At 38.5% G+C, this 17,486-nt stretch overlaps 2 protein-coding genes across 2 annotated transcripts in view; one reads left to right on the forward strand and one right to left on the reverse strand.

Moving 5' to 3' along the window:
- LOC134811686 (ribosomal protein S6 kinase beta-1-like) overlaps positions 1-17,486 on the reverse strand; it is a 97,039-nt gene that overhangs the window by 11,901 nt on the left and 67,652 nt on the right.
- Positions 13,726-17,453, forward strand: LOC134826460 (DNA mismatch repair protein Mlh1-like). Its single transcript, XM_063838842.1, has 7 exons — positions 13,726-13,852; positions 13,993-14,058; positions 14,302-14,466; positions 14,740-14,832; positions 14,982-15,140; positions 15,293-15,743; positions 15,895-17,453. Exons 1-7 carry the CDS (start codon positions 13,726-13,728, stop codon positions 17,069-17,071), a joined length of 2,238 nt encoding a protein of 745 aa, XP_063694912.1. The 3' UTR covers positions 17,072-17,453.

A 17,486-nucleotide genomic window follows, 5' to 3' on the forward strand; every position in this document is an offset into this window, starting at 1 on the left:
AGTGACAGGTATATGTTGCTTCACAATTTTAAAGAAGAAGATGAGATCCAAGAAGTCAAAGCGGTCTTCAATCGGCATAATCTTCAGCTGTCTGCATTTTTGAATGTATGTGGATGGTGGATAACTCATATACTCCTCGTGAAGAATCCACTTAATAGCACGCTTTTGGAGGCCCTCCAGCTTGCTTATCTGGGATTTTGTGACTGGTCTCCATATAACCGAGCAATGCTCAAATAGGCTCCTCACTAAAGTGAGATACAGTACTCTACGACGATTTACGTCTTGGACAAAATAACAATTTCTTCTCGCCATGCCTAATTTTTGGTTTGCCTTAGAAAGGACTTTGGAGCACTGATCTTTCCAATCGAGATTTGATGTCACAATTACACCCAGATCCTTTTCATGATCAACATAGTCAAGTGTGATTCTTCCCATGGAGTATACAAAGTTAAAGAGTGGTAGGACACTAAGGAGGGAAACTGTTTCGGATATCCTTCCTGCGACGGTGAGGACCTTACATTTGTCGGGATGAAATCTCATTTTATTAGAAAGTGACCAGTCATGGAGATAATCAATGTCCTTCTGCAGTCGCAGGATATCAGACTCCGAAACAATCTTACGCCAAATTTTAGTATCATCGGCATACAGTGACAGTTGTGTGCCTGGTGAAATCCCCACTGATATATCATCAATGAACATAATGAACAGCAATGGTCCCAAAATTGACCCTTGAGGTACACCAGACTGGGCGTTTCTCATAGAAGAAAACTTGCCACTCATCAAGACCTGTTGTTGCCTGTCTCTTAGATAATCAGTGATGAATTTCAGTAGCCTCCCATCAATACCAAATTTGCTCTTTAGCTTAAATAATATAAGATCATGGTTAACCGAGTCAAATGCTTTGGCAAAATCAAAGTAGACTACATCTGTTCTCATATTTTCATTCAGTGAGAGCGCTAGGCTGTCGCACAGTCCTACAAGATTAGTTGCACAAGATCTCTCAGCTCGGAAACCATGCTGTTTGTCATTGATCATGCCATTAGTAAGTGCCAATAACTCATCTCTTATTATGCGTTCAAGAACTTTTGTGATTAAGCATGTAAGAGAAATTGGCCTATAATTTGAAACCTCATGTTTATCCCCTTTCTTGAATATTGGTACAATGTGCCCCAGTTTCCACTCCCTTGGTAGTGTCCCAATGTTGTAGCATGAATGAAAAAGTATTGATATAGGGTATGCGAGCCCAACCGCACAGTTTTTCAAAAGTTTCCCATGGATACCATCAGGTCCATAAGCTTTATTAGCATTAATATTGGAAAGGATTTTGCGAACCCTTCTGTGGTCAAATTCAATATCAAAGCGCCAATCATTAGAGTAATCTATATCTATGTCATAAGTTGATGCCTCAGAGAACTGCTCGAAGAAAAAGTCATTAAATAGGTTGGCCTGGTCTTCAGGGCAGTTGCGGACAGTGCCTTTGTGGCTTACAAACTCAGGGATCCGCTGACTAGCTGTCTTCGATTTGACATAGGACCAAAATTTTTTTGTTATTAAAGCACTATCATCAGATTCATTTAATGTTTCCCTCATTTTTTGAGCAACCACATTTTTGAAATTTTTCCTAGCAAGGGAGAATGCAATTTCAGCTCTATCACTTTTATGCCTTTCTTTATGTAATCTCACTTTCTTACGCCATGCATCATAACACTCCGAGTCAAACCATGGATCTTGGCCATCAGTCTTGACAGAGCATTTTTTAACAAATTTATCTGTGACATTAAAAAGTTTGTCCTTAAATTTTTTCCATCCAATTTCAGGTTCTGTGCCATTGAGCAATGCATCCCAATTCGTGTGTCGGAGTTCATGGTTTAGCCTCTCCCAGTTCACAGTCTTAAAGTTATAGCACATACGCCTGACTGGCTTCTTCCTACCAACTTTAACGTTGATCTTAAAATTGATGGGGAAGTGGTCAGACTTGCAAGCACTATCTCTCTCACCTACCATTAGGTCATTAATATTTGACACAGAGTTTGTGAGCAATAGGTCAAGTGTTTTGCCTTTGCAGTGGGTAGGTGTTAACACACATTGTTGAAGGCCTAGATCAACAAAAGATTCAACAAAAGATTGCTCAATAGGACAGGAGCTGGCCAGGGTAGACCAGGAAACTCCGGTCAGGTTAAAATCTCCTAGTATGAAGACTTTACTCAGTCCTCTTCTTCTGAGAAGAGTTTTCAAAGACTCAACAATTTTTTCATGATTTGCGGAGCCCAGTGTACCAACACGATAACATGTGCATACAACAAACTTAATTCCAGTGGATGTCTTAAATTCCACAGCAAGAATTTCTGCACCATACTTGAGATGAACTTCCTTTGAAGTTACTGAATGGCAAGGTTTGATGCCTAGGCAGTTGAGACCTCTAATCGAGACCCTACATAATAAATCCATACAGTTACATAATTGAAACAATTAAGGCCCCTTGGTGTGGGCAAAATATGTGTCCTGGCAATCACAATGGAGATGCTTCTCGTTGTAGAGTCCTGGTATACAATTTATCTGAGGAACTGGGACTGCATTATAATAATTTAAGGAAATCACTAACAACAGTCTTTAAACGATAATAGAGACAATAGAAATAAATACGTGGGCAAAAATATCAAATGGAACAAAATGCAGCCACCTAAACAGATCTTGAGCCCACAAGCAATCTTGACTTAAATTGTTTTATCTTCAGCGAGAGCTAAGACCTATATGAATACCGTGCTGTACATTTGCATGGCCATGGCATGTGGAATAATTGGATTGAGATTACTTGACTGGAAGGTGAGTGACGAAATTTTTAACTTAACTAAATACTGTGAGAACTACTTTTTAGTCTTAATGTCCAAGAGTTTCCCTTGCAACTGAATAACTGATTTCTGAGCCACCCCTGCAGATTTCGTCGATTTCAGGTGCCGTCGGCACCATAAAAATTAAAAGCAAACATAAATTTTTTCCCCTAAAATCGAAAGCTTTCTGCGCAAAAAATTGACCTCAACAGAAAAAATTAAACATGGCTTCAAATCCAAATTTGAACCAGAGATATTTCACTTCCTCTCGATAAACTCAATTTTCAACCCAAAATAAAGTCTCAAAGGGGTAAATTACTCAGGTCAGGATTGTAGGCAATGACTATGCCAAACCATACATTTTTGTAAATTCATTAAACTTTCAATTTAGCCTAAAACACCCTATTTCGCAAAATTTTTCCGGGGGGCTGCGCCCCCCTAGCCCCCGCCAATGGGGTCCACCCCTTACCTGGACCCCGCTGGGGGCCGCACCCCCAGACCCCTGCCACAGCTTGCAGCTTCGCTAGCCGACAGCCCCCCCCCCCCCCCCCCCAAAGAAAAATCCTGGCTACGTGCCTGAGCAAAATATAGGTTTAGGGCTTTTCAGATGATTTGGCTCCTCAACAGATACCGACGTACATAACGGTCAATATGTAGTTTAGGTTTACCTGGCCTGTAGGTTACGAATGTGCACGAGGAGGAAAAAAAAGCAAACTTAAGAAAATTTCTCGGGAACTTAAAAGTTCACCTCAAAACGAAATCTGCACCTATGTTCTGAGCATTAATCATGTCACTTTTTATTTCCTCCAGTTTTGTTGTCGCTTTTAGAAAGACTTCCTTATATCCAACAATACCCTGAAACGCGTCAAAAAGGTGCTTTATGGACTTCACTTGGAATAAACATCTCCTACTGAACCCTAGAATAAATCCGGGTGAGATACTGGATAACATCGATGAGAGGAGCAAAAAGTTGTTTCCTCGCTACTCAAGCAGGAGCACAGACACTAAAGTAATGTCTCTCTTGCATGGCCATGACATCACCTTCACAGCGTTCAAGGCAAGGGTTGCCAACAACTGCGACCCTCAGTGTCCGAATTGTCAGATGTTGGACAACAATTACCATCGAATCTTCTCTTGTCCACTGTACCGCTGTTCCTACAGAGAAACCATTCAAGAGCACTCCACTAGTGACCAACCATGCTGGTCTATCTTAAGAGATGGTAGTGATGGCAGCATCACTGCCTTCCGATCTTTAGCACAGATCGCCATCGATGAACTATCATAGAATTGATACTTATACTTATTAGTGCTCCTTCACCTCCATCCCCCTTTATGTCCTACATCTCCTTATGACATCACTCCCCCTTCAGCCTCTACTACTCCTTTACTACTCCATCTACTGCCTCATCTTCTGGACATCATTATCTTCTAGTTAAGTTGAGAATTCTCAACACCCACTTCCAAGTCGAGTACTCTCGACCCACTTAGTCCACATACCTTGCAAACTTACAGCAGGGTATTTGTAATGGTCTAAGTCCCTAATACACGCCAAAGATGGTTCCTCTATACTCAACCGTAGGAGAAGAGAATTAGGTGACTGTATTTTGTTCTAATGTTGATATTAATATAAGTATGTTCTAGTTGTTACTCCTTTTGTTTTAACGTTTTTATGGTACTCTCCTTAAATTATTTCAATGCAGTCACTCAGATGATTTTTAAATCAGGACACTTAAATAAAGACACATACTCTGCCCACAATAAGGGGCCATAATTTTTAAATTATGTAACAGTATAGAATTATTATTATTACTAAAACATCCTTGAACTTGTCTAATGTAATATGACTATCTTCATCACAGTCTATTGTCTTCATCACTTCCTCAACCCAACAACCAAGATCATAAGCAGCATCAGCAAACATGTCCAAATCAAGAAAACAACAAATTTTCAAGAAAACAACAAATTTTTATTTAAATCAATTATAGCAACAATTTGAAAAAAAATATTTACATGACCACATTGTAGAGTCAAAGTCTACATTTTCCATAATGTACTCAGAATTGTATAGCACCAGACAAAAACTAGCAGCTAAGTCGTCGTTAAATCGTAGCGATAAGAGATGAGCTCAATAATCAACGCGTTACAAAACTACATCAAACTTAGGAGCGAGATAGAAGGTACATGAGTACTTAGAGAAAGAGAGAGAGTGATGAATGTGGAGAAGGCAACCTTCACCCGGCAGTATTTCTCATATCTGGAGGTATGTCGAAAGAGTGTAAGCAATTTTTCAACAGACTAGCGGACCTCATAGCCAGAAAGAGGAAGGAGAGGTATTGTGATGTGGTAAGGCATGTAAGAACGAGGATATAATTTGCAATGCTTAGAACAACACTTATTGCTTTTAATACTTTCAACACTACTATATAACAAATAATTTGAGTTTCAGGAAGCAATGTCAATGGCGGGCCAAAAGGGGCACGAGGCCCTGGCCAGTAAGAAGCTCAAGAAGACTCTAAAGCCAAAGAAGAACTCTGTTATACTTCCTGTATTTGAAGACGGCTCGTGTAAACAGTGTGGGAGTAATGACACTGTGAATGAATCGATTATCTGTAATGTCTGTGATGGGATGTTTCACTCCGCTTGTCGCAAAAAAAACGGTGTTCAATTTCCTGACTCCATTTGTACAAATACCTTCCGTGCTAAGGTGAGACCTGTGATTGCAGATCAAGCTCGTTGGGGTTATTTTCTATTCGTATGTGAAGATTGCATTTCACTGGTAGATGACACCCGTTCTTCCAAAAACGTTTCTCCACCTGGTCCACCTGTACCATCTGTGGCAGATGCTCCTAAGTCCAACCCTGTGATGAGTCATGATAATGGTGATGATGAAGCTCCTGATATTCTCTCCAAAGTTGAGCATCTGATGAGGGCAAACAACTCTGCCCTTCTGGAATCATTTCGTGAGGAAATGCATAGCATTATTGTCGACAAGCTTGCTCTATGTGCTCCAGAACATTTGCAGGAAGAGCAAGTTTCTAATGTTAACAAAGAAAACTTGCAATCCCGGTCTCCAGGTGCACTGTCCTCTTACAGCAATTTTTCTGCAGCTCTTGTAGGTGGTGCTAGTTCTCCTCAGCCAAGAAAAGTGTCCGCTAACATAAATCAAATTGGCAAGGAAAGTAAAGAGATATTGGTGCTAGATAGTCCCTTTCCTTCTGCTGATATTTCATCTGCTCCAGATGTTCTATCTGAGTTGCTCTATGACACACGATTGATTGCTATGAAAACTAGCCTACTAGATTCACACAAGAAGATAACGCTAGTTTTTCCATCTTCATCTGATAGGCTGAAGGCTAAAAGTCTTATTGAAAACTCTGATGTCATTAAATTACTTGGTTTTCACATCACTCTTTCCCAGAAAGCTCTCCCTAAAGTCACTGTGTCTAATATTCCCAGTCAGATATTCGAAACCATTGAACGCTCTGGTTTGCCCGCTGAAGATTTCCGGTTACAGACTAAAAAAGCTCTTCTAGATATTATTCCCTTGAAAAATCCTGGACTTAAACACTTGCTAGATAATGAGCATTTCTTTGAAATTGTGTACATAAATGTTGGACTAAGGTACACTACTGCTGGGATCAAGGTCTCTCCTCAGATTAGGAACCTATTGACAGGAGACGGCAAAATCTTTATTCTGAATAGTGCTTGTCCTGTAAAGGATAGATTCATCATCAAGCAGTGCTATAATTGTCAGAAGCTCCACCATATTTCCCAAAATTGTCCTGAGAAAGAAACTCTGGTTTGTATGTATTGCAGCGGTAGGCATAGAACATCAGACTGTCATTACAAGGAAGACCCTAGCAGACATAGATGTCGCAATTGCAGTCTGTCAAAAGATCCAAGAGTCTCATCTCATTGTAACACTCACCATTCCAGCTCAGAGCAGTGCCCCATCATGCAACAGGCATTGAATCGGTATAAACAAAACATCCTTACTTCAAAAAACTAGCTACAAACTCTAAGTCAGAATGTCAGAGTATGAACTTTGCCCTGTTCAATTGCAGATCCATATGCAATAAAACTGCTGGAGTCATGCAATTGCTTGAAGACTTTGATACTGATATTTGCTGTGCTACAGAAACTTGGCTGAGAAAAGATGACAATGCTAAGTTTTCTGAGATGAAAGAACTTGGATATTCCATTCATAGCCAGCCAAGAGCTGGGCGGGGAGGAGGTGTTGCTGTTCTATATAAGAAAAGTCTTAAAGTGACTCCTCAGAAGTGCAAGCGATTCAAAACTTTTGAGTCTTGTGAATGTACCTTCAAATCATCTTCTGGAGATATACTACGAATTGTTTCAATTTACCGTTCTGGCACCTCCACATCTCAGAGTGCTAACATCCCCCAATTTCTAACTGACTTTGAGCAACTCTTGGTTGATTTAGTAGACAAACCTGGAAAGCCCTTGATCATGGGTGATTTTAATATCCACATTGAAGACGAAAATGATTCAGTTGCACAAAGGTTTAATTCACTACTTAAGTCTTGTGGGTGGGTGCAACAAATTTCAGCTGCAACACACAGAGATGGGGGCATATTAGATCTTGTAATTACCAGGGATGGTTCTTTTACTCACGATTGCATTGAAGTTCTAGATCCTGTCATTACTGATTCTGGCACATCGTCTGACCACTACTTTGTTGCTTTTAATTGCAATGTATCTCCAGCACCCATAGGCACTCTAGAACCAATTACTTACAGAAACATTGCTTGCATAGACCTAGATGCTTTTGTTGAGGACATTCTTAAGTCAAAACTATGTGACACTGATTGCTTCAATGACCTCGATAGTGCAGTTGATATCTATGAGTCTGAGTTGAGCAGTATTTTGGACAAGCATGCTAAAGAAAAAACTTTCATCCCAAGAAAAGATCATAACGCTGAATGGTGGTCTACACACTGTCAACAAGCAAAAGCAATGAGAAGAAAGATTGAGAGACTGTATCAAAAGAATCATGATTGCCCAGATTATAAACGACTGTACAGGAAAGCATCAGAGAGAGCATCCTCAGTCATTGTATCCACAAGAGATCACTTCTACAAAACAAGGTTACAAGATAGTGCAGGTGATGCTAAAAAGACTTATTCCATCGTTAATAAGTTGCTCAATAAAGAAAAAGTTAGTACTACTACACCTTCTTGCTCTTCAAATCTTGAGAGTGCTAACAACTTTGCACAGTTCTTTAAATCAAAGGTCGACAACATATACAACAACATTTATTTAGAACAACAATCCCTTGAAGATTCTCCTAACTCAGATGAATCTGTTCCTCTTTCTAATAGCCCAAAGATAGTACAATTCCGTCATGTGTCTGATGAGGAACTAGTAAGCATCATAAAGAATATGTCTAACAAATTCTGTGATCTTGACCCCATACCTGAAAACTGGCCACGGGCCTAAATATTACATATCAATCAATTACAATTCATTAACATTACCAATATTAAAAACTATCGAAAATATTCAAGAAAGTATTCTCTAGCCAAAGGGCTCAATATTTAATACCCCATACCTACAAAGATTCTCATCAAGTGTCTCCCAGAACTCCTTCCTCTGATCTCATTTATAGTCAATGAATCATTAGTTAAAGGTGAGTTTCCTATAAAACTTAAGGAGGCTCTCATTCGTCCAAGTTTGAAGAAACGTGGCCTTGACGGTGAATTACTATCTAACTATAGGCCTATTAGCAATCTCTCATTCTTGTCAAAAATCATTGAGAAGTGTGTATCTATACAGCTCACCAGTTATCTTGAGGATAACAACTTGCTTTCTAAAGTTCAGTCCGGCTATAGGAAGTTTCATAGCTGTGAAACTGCAACAACCAGAATCCATAACGACATCTTGATAACTATTGACAAGAAAACTAAAGTTGTTCTTTTACTTCTAGATTTGAGTGCTGCCTTTGATACTGTCAATCACCCAAGATTAATCAAGAAGCTAAGATCTGCTTATGGCATTACAGGCATTGCTCTTACATGGATCAGGTCCTACTTGGCTAACCGTTCATTTTGTGTCAAAGTCAAGGATTCGTCTTCCTCATCAACTGTTCTTGAGATAGGTGTGCCACAAGGTTCAATCCTTGGCCCCCTGCTATTCATATTGTACACCAAAGATCTTGAGAACATTGCAAGTATGCATGGGTGCTGTATTCATTTGTATGCTGATGACACCCAGCTGTATTTCACTCTTGATTCTGATGACCCATCACAGCTAGAGCACAATATGGAACACTGTATGTCTGATATCAAGAAATGGATGACAAACAATTTCCTTCAACTGAATTCTTCTAAGACTGAAGTCATCGTTATATCCTCTAAATTTGACTCAAAAAATATTCCAGCCTCTCTACAGATTGTTAAGGATCAAGAGCCACATGTTGTTAGTGGAACTGTGAAGAGTCTTGGGCTGTATTTGGACAGTTATCTTTCAATGAGTGATCAGATTACGTCAGTGGTTCAAGCATGTAATATTCAGATCAGAAATTTGTGGTTTATTGCATCAAAACTGTCTTTTAACCTTAAGATTCAGCTTGTTCATGCTCTAGTACTCTCTAGAATTGATTATTGCAATAGCGTATATTTTGGACTGAGCTCTTATGATTTAAGTCGTTTACAGAAGGTGCAAAATTCTGCTGTAAGATTTATTTTCGGGAGAGGAAGAAAGGCACACACTACTCCACTACTTAAGAAAGTTCATTTTCTACCAGTTAGATTTAGAATAGATTTTAAGATTGCCCTACTTGCCTACAAGTGTTTAAATAATATAGCTCCTCCTTACTTAAAAGAGTTGATATCTCCTAGGCAGCAAAGTTTTAAAAATGTACGTCTTGATAATGATTATTTTTACCTTAGTTTTCCGCCCTCTCCTAACTATGTAAACACAGAGAAAGCTTTTAGTCACTGTGCAGTTAAAGTATTTAATTCCTTGCCATACGACATAAGATCAGCTGAGTCAGTTACATCTTTCAAGACCAAACTTAAAACATACTTCTTTTCTCTAGCATTTGATTGATTTTGCATTTACATAGGTAAAATGAACTTGTCATGTCTAATTTTCAATTAAACTAAGCTCAGTTAATGTAAGAGCCGCTTTAGAAAGCACTGGAGTTTATCTCCAGGATTAAATTATATCGAGTTATATGATTTAGCTATAAGGCGGTTTATAAAAGTTGTATTTATTATTATTATTATTATGTGGGTACAGAGGAAAGAGGATAAACATGAGACCCCTCTATGAGAAGTCTCGTACAACCTCATTATACCTGCCATTTCAATTTGTATATATATATATTTTGTTGCTGTACTCCTACACATTAAAAGTCGGTGTTGATTAGATCTTCGAAATAGTTCTTTGCATCATTTTATTAAACATCGTTATCTGAGATAAAATTGTTCTAAAAGCAACTGGAATATACACAAATCTTTAAAATAACTTACAAACTATATATACCAAAAGGAACACAAAATTTGACTAGGGGGTTAAATAATGGGGGGTAAAAATATGGACTGTTATAAATATGGTTCTCTGGCCCAAAAAGGACCAAATTAGACCCCCCATAATATTACCGACTATACCACTAAGGTAGTTAAACTGAAACGACGAACATTTTTGATACATGTTACGTATCACCGGCGGCGCGCGCTTCGCGCGCGAAATGTGGCATGCAACGTATGTCAAGAACATTTATGAAGTCATACAAATTTGTCAAATCACAAGATGGCGCTCGATTTTTACTAATGTGAACACAAACTGCGCGCGCCGCGCAACCATTAATTCATAACTTATCATTTTAAACATTTAATACACTCCTCCGATCCTAATAACACAAGAATTTGTCATAATCAAGTAATATTGTGTGTTAACGAACTAACAAAAATAAGTTGACTGTTTTATACATCATTTTTACTCATTAAAAATGTTTTGTAAGTAGTTACAATTTTATAAATTTAAATATTTTTAACATTTATGATTAATTACTTGTGTTATGTTATAATAATTGAAGTTTTTATTACAACCTCAAATACAAATATTGCATTAAGTAAAATAAAATTTTTAAGTAAAATAAAATTTAAATTTTATTGCCATTACAATGAATAATAATATCATAATAAATATAAGTAGACATCCGATAATAAACTTGTTACATCCAGTATACAACCCAAAATGTCAGCCGACGCGACTTACAAAAATAAAGAAAGCTAGCATGTTCATTGTTGATAGTTTTTCTAACGAGCATACTTAGGCTGTACGGAAATAGCTTTAATGTTTAATTCTACGTCATATTAAAAACATTACATCATTTTTGCTAGATACAAAAATAAATTTTAAAATAAATAACTCTTTTGCTGCTAAGGCGCGGCACCGCGCTGGGTCCACATGTTATACAGCGTGTAGCAACACAGCGCTGAAAATATAAGATGATTGAGCTATAACATATAAGCGGTGCGCCGCGCCTAAACCTAAAACCATAAACTTTAAATTGTAAATATTGTCAAGATATTTAAACGATACCGACCTTTCCAAATTATAAAAATAATTATGTATATTCAGACGAAGCGAAAACGTGCATATCAAAAAACGCCGCGCAAACGATCATTTTTGTTTTTCTTCACTACACACTAGGATCCAGCTTGATTCACGATGTCAATCCTTCGCATCTCGCCGATCGCATCTCGCCGATCTGCATATGTGGTTGCGAGAAGCATTATTGGATGCGCGCGCGCGACCCAGTAGTGCATCGCGCTACAAGGATCCAGCAAAACAGTAATAGTTTCATTGACGATGTCGATTCTTCGCAGCTCGGCGAGGGCCTGTATAGCGAATTTCGCCAATTTAACTGACGCCAATTTAACTATGCTTGATTGACGATGTCAATCCGTCGAAATCGTTGCATGCTCTGCGAAGCAATTGTATCACGTGGTGACCCCCACGGTCGTTTCACTATAGTAGCGTCTTCGACGCTACAGTGGGAGCCGCGCACTTCGTGCGCGGCGGGTCATACAACGTATGACAACGAAGCAAAGCAACGATCGACGACGGATCGCAAAAATGCAATGGAAGGAAGAATGGAAGCAAAAATGCTAGTTCGCAAGAATGGAAATAAGAATGCTAGTTCGCGAGGCGCGTCGAAGCGGCGAAGTCCTCCAAAACTATGCGAGAAGCATAATTGAGTGCGCGGCGCGGCCCAGTAACGCATCTCGCTACAAGTAATAGTTTTTTGCGAAGCAACTATTTGGAAGGGTCGGTATCGTCAATTAAAAAAGCTCTATAACAATCTTTGAATTGATTGACGATGTCAACCCTTTCAAAGCGTTGTTCTGCTCTGGGAATTAACAAAGCAACGACTTAGTAAAAATGATAATTTGCGCAGCGCGTCGAAGCGGCGAAGTCCTCCAATTCTTAAATAGCAAAATATTCGAAAATAGCGCGCCGCTCATAATTGGATTTGTTTTCGTAAGAATCGAGCACTATTTTATCCCCCGACAATTTATATATAAGCTTATCTTTTATGTTTTACTACCGTTCTTTTTCGGTGCCCATCAACCCCAATTACCATGTGAGTCTTGAAGGTTTATAACCTACCAGGACTTAACGGGTGATACTCGTAAAATATCTGTTCCATATACAGAGGACATGGACATGCTCGAAAATTTCGCAGAAATGCCATTCTTCGACCCCATCATCGAAGATGATGTACACGTCCTCCGGACCTGCTTCCTGTATGAAGACTACCGACACCGCTTTAGTCAGAGAGCCAAAACCTGTCTTTTCGCTAACTTAGAGGGGCTATTCACAGATGCCAGCCTCATAAGAGAGACAGCGAGACAAATTGTCTTTTCTCTACACCTCAACAGAACTCCTCTGCGGATACGTGACGGTCGAGTCGAGCTTCATTTCATTTCATATCGCGATCACCATATCATATCATTTTGGAACATGTTCATGGGAATTAAATTATTTTATTTGCACTTGTTTCTCTTTCAACAAAAGATGTGACGAAGTTAAATTTTTATGATTTTTAAATTTTTATTTTAAGAACACTCTTGCACATTATTTATTTATTTATTTCTATTATATTGATGTATAGTCAAGACGTGAGTGTTAGGGCTCACACTGACAAATTTATGTTTAATCCTGTTTAATCCTGTTTAATACAGGACCGTCGAAGAGTCCAACTCGGCGCGCGTCCTGGTAGGTAGTAAACCTACAAACCAGGACGCGCGCTGAGTTGGACTCGTCGACAGTCCTAATATTTGGAACAAATATTTTAAGAGTATCATCCGTTAATGTGAGTCCTGTTATTTTTCCTTTTGATTTGTTTAACATTTAAGTCGTTGACTACGATACACTGATAGAAATTGTTTCAACCATTAGGTTCGATAAAAACGGCCAACCGAGAACACTTTTCTTTTGATAAAATTTATAGCGAATTGCTGTGATCCATACGTAAAACTTTTGATATATACAACCAAACAGTTGTACATCACTCATTTACTTGTTTGACATTGGCCAGTGCCCAGTAAACTTGTGTAACACTTCTATAGACGGTATAAAACGACTACGTTTTTAGTTTGATATCACCTGATGATTCCCAATATAGCCTGTGAACGGGGTCGGACCCTGCTGTCAAGCAAGCTTGTCAGATTCGTTAATTTTTATATCTAACCCTCCTCCCCCTTGATTTAGATCCCATAACCCCCATTCACAAATAAAACCCCTGATTAACCGTAATATTCCCCTCTCCCCAAACTGTGGGTAAATTGGGGTCCACCACTGTGCCGGTACTTTCAGAGGTACCCAATGTGTCAGGAAACCAGGGCTCATTTCTTCTTAGTTGATGGCTCTGGAAATAGGCAAGATATGTAAACTAGACGAGGTCGTAATCAATAGAATAGCCGCTGGAGAAGTTGTACAACGACCTTGTAATGCCATCAAAGAATTGGTTGAAAACAGCATTGATGCAGGTAAATTCTACATAAGAAAATATAGCACATTAATTGATGAATATGTAATTACCACAATGGTCCGATCAGAACACTACTAGTATTTCCAAAGAAAGGGTTACAGTACAGAAATAACTAATGTTAGTTGTTTATTGTTATAGGATCTGACTCGATTACGGTATCAGTTGATGACGGTGGTTTGAAAATGCTACAAATAACTGACACAGGTACATACATCATGTTCGTTATATTTGTTGTAGGGTATGGATATATACATGTTTTGTTAAAAATTACTATAGCAATGGTAACTGATCATATCTTAGTATGATTACAGAGAAACACGGAATGAATTACATGAAAGAAAGCAGTTATATTTTTAAAGATTGAGTCGTTAACTGTTCTCTGAAGATAGAACTGTTTTTAGTTTATTCTGGGCTACCCTGTATTATATAACATTTCGATTACACCAGGTCATGGTATCAGAAAAGAGGATCTGGTTATTGTTTGTGAAAGGTTCACTACAAGCAAGCTGAAAACATTCTCGGATCTGAGATCTATCAATACTCATGGCTTCAGAGGAGAGGCACTTGCGTCCATCAGCCACGTTTCCTTTGTTACTATTCAGACCAAAACTGGTTAGTTTTATAATTTGAAGGTTTTAATTTCATGCTGCTGAAATGTTCATATTACAATCGAAGCACATTATTACTTCTCGTAACCATTATACGTAACCATTATAATAAGCAGTCTGAAAGCCTCATGGGAAATTATAGATTTATTACTCATAACTATTGTTTCCCATTCTCGCTTGAACATGACTTAAATGTACATCTTTGTTGGGTATACTTTAATGTCGAAGTGTGTAATAAATGTTAGAATTTATTTATTATTATTCATAATCACATCAGTATACGACAAATGTGCATGGGCTGCCCATTATAAAGATGGAAAACTCCATCCAAAGAAACCAGGGACATCAGCTGACCCAAAGCCATGTGCAGGTTACTCTCCACTTTCCACCTCATGTTGTAGTCTTTCAAATTGTTCAGATAGTTTTAAATCAATCTGTTGTATTTCCTGTTTAAATATATAACTTTACTATACTGCTTACTGATTTGTACATTTAGTCAGCTAACAGTGAATTCTGCAGGTAATACGGGTACAACTATAACAGCTGAGGATTTGTTTTACAACATGGGAACAAGAAAAAGAGCAATGAATGGAAGGGATGAGTTCAACAAGGTGGCTCACGTTATAACTTGTTATGCTGTTCATAATACTGGCATTGCTTTCTCCCTTAAAAAATCTGGTTTGTAAGACAAATTGTTTGTTTTATTAATAAATTCCATTTATTTTCAGTTTTCCACGAAAAATAAAACTAATACGATAAGTGATAAATTCAAAAATTAAAATCGCAATTCGCAACAAATACAATTTTTCATATCTATCTAATCCCATTAGGAGATAACATGCCGAAAATTCGCACTACATCAAAAGCCTCAAAAATTGATACAATAAGCAATCTGTACGGACCTGCTCTAGGAAAAGAGCTCATCGAATTCTCCTGTGACGATAAAAACTTTGCTTTCAAATCATCAGGCCTCCTCACCAACGCAAATTACAGCGGGAAATCCTTCAGATTCCTTTTGTTCATCAACAATAGACTCGTAGAATCTTCATCCGCAAAGAAAGCATTTGAGGCAGTTTACTCCTCTGTCTTACCTAAAAACAGCTACCCGTTTGTATACCTTAGCATAGAGATAGATCCTCAGAATATAGATGTAAACGTTCATCCAACTAAAAACGAAGTACACTTTTTGCACGAAGACGAGATAATAGCTGGTATCCAGGCAAAAGCTCAGCAGACACTGTACAAGTGCTCTACTTCTCGAAACTACTACACTCAAGCCAGGTTTGGGGTTGGAAAATGCAGAAGACGCTATTATAACTTTAACATTTTTTTGATGTACTTTGCCAGTTTTATGGTTTTAAGACCGTATTTTCTATACGAGCTAATTTATTCAACGGGAATGTATGGTATTTTATTTCAATGTTAATTTCAGATTACCGGGTTTTGACATGGCAGCAGCTGTCGAGGAAGTGAAAGGAACAAAGAAAGTCCGAGAAGAAACTGAAAACACAAGAGTATACGACCATGAGCTGGTCAGGACAGATTGTAATCAAACCAAACTCGATCTGTTCATAGCTAACCAAGCAAACAAAATAATGTCTGAGAAAACATCCGAACTAAACACAACTCCTACGACCTCTTTGTTCACAACACTAGACTCTGAAAAACCTGGTCCTTCCAGTAAGAAAATGAAATTACCCAACCCCGGAACTGCAAATTCATCCCGTGCTAGTACATCCAGCGATAACAAAGAGAACATAGACACCATCAATGTGGAGGAGTTCATTCCAAAAGAAGCCCCAAAATCAGTTAACAACCCCACACACCGGCGCCCAATATATCTAACCTCTGTGTTAGCACTTCAAGAAGAGATCTGCAAAGCAAGACACGAGGGAGCAGTTGACCTTCTTCGTGAGCACAAGTTTGTTGGAGTGGCCAATACTCAGTATGCCCTCGCTCAGGTCAGGACAAAACTTTACCTGTTTGATATCGGCAAACTTTCTGAAGCTCTCTTCTATCAGAAAGCAATCTTCGATTTTCAGAACTTCGACATTTTCGATTTCTCAGAACCATCACCGATGCATGAGCTGATAATGATAGCCTTGGATGATGAGAGTAGTAGCTGGAATCCGGATCATGGTCCAAAGGAAGAGCTCGCTACATTTGCCACCGACCTGCTTGTGTCCAGGAGGGAGATGCTGGACGATTACTTCAGTATAATGGTCACTAAGGAGGGGAGCTTGTCTGGTTTACCGCTGCTTGTAGATCAGTACTACCCTCTACTTCACCAGATTCCCATGTTTCTGTTGAGACTAGCCACTGAGGTGGACTGGGACTCAGAGAAGGGGTGTTTTCAGACTATAGCCCAGGAAATTGCTAAATTGTACGCTATGAGGCCGATTGAGCAAGAAAGTGATAACTCAGCTACGCAGTCAACTCAGAACAAAATGTCCGACCCGAACATTCCTGATTGGAAGTTTACGGTGGAGCACATACTTTTCCCTCAACTCAAGTCTTTCTTTGTTCCCGATCAAAGTGTTACAGCTAGTGGTGCTATCCTTCAGGTCGCTGACCTTCACGATCTTTACAAAGTGTTTGAGAGATGTTAAAAATAAGAATTTTTAATTGGACCAGTTTTATAATTATTCGTTCTTCTTGTTATAGTTTATTTCACAATTTGTAATGTGGCGATACAGCAGAGGGGTAAGTTTCAAGTGACAAGTTTTTAACACATTTTTTATAATTCTAATTAATACAATAGAAATATTTCTATTTTTGTATTTTGCCTTAACTTATTGATATTCTAACTGATATAATTTGAGAGGTTTTCTTAGTCTCTAGAAGCTTGTAAAGGTTAATATTTGATTTATCGTTAACTTGATATAATAAGTATTATGATTGCGTCATATATACAAGCTTCTAATAGATTTTTGTATCGATGTAACATTTTGTAATACGAATTATCCAAGATCACTACAATTTGTTGTCCTGATTTCTCGATCGTTTTTTCTTCCCTTTCCCAAA

This window comes from Bolinopsis microptera, chromosome 2 (assembly GCF_026151205.1).
Source record: "Bolinopsis microptera isolate Bmic1 chromosome 2, MBARI_Bmic_1.0, whole genome shotgun sequence".
Classification (NCBI taxonomy): domain Eukaryota; kingdom Metazoa; phylum Ctenophora; class Tentaculata; order Lobata; family Bolinopsidae; genus Bolinopsis; species Bolinopsis microptera.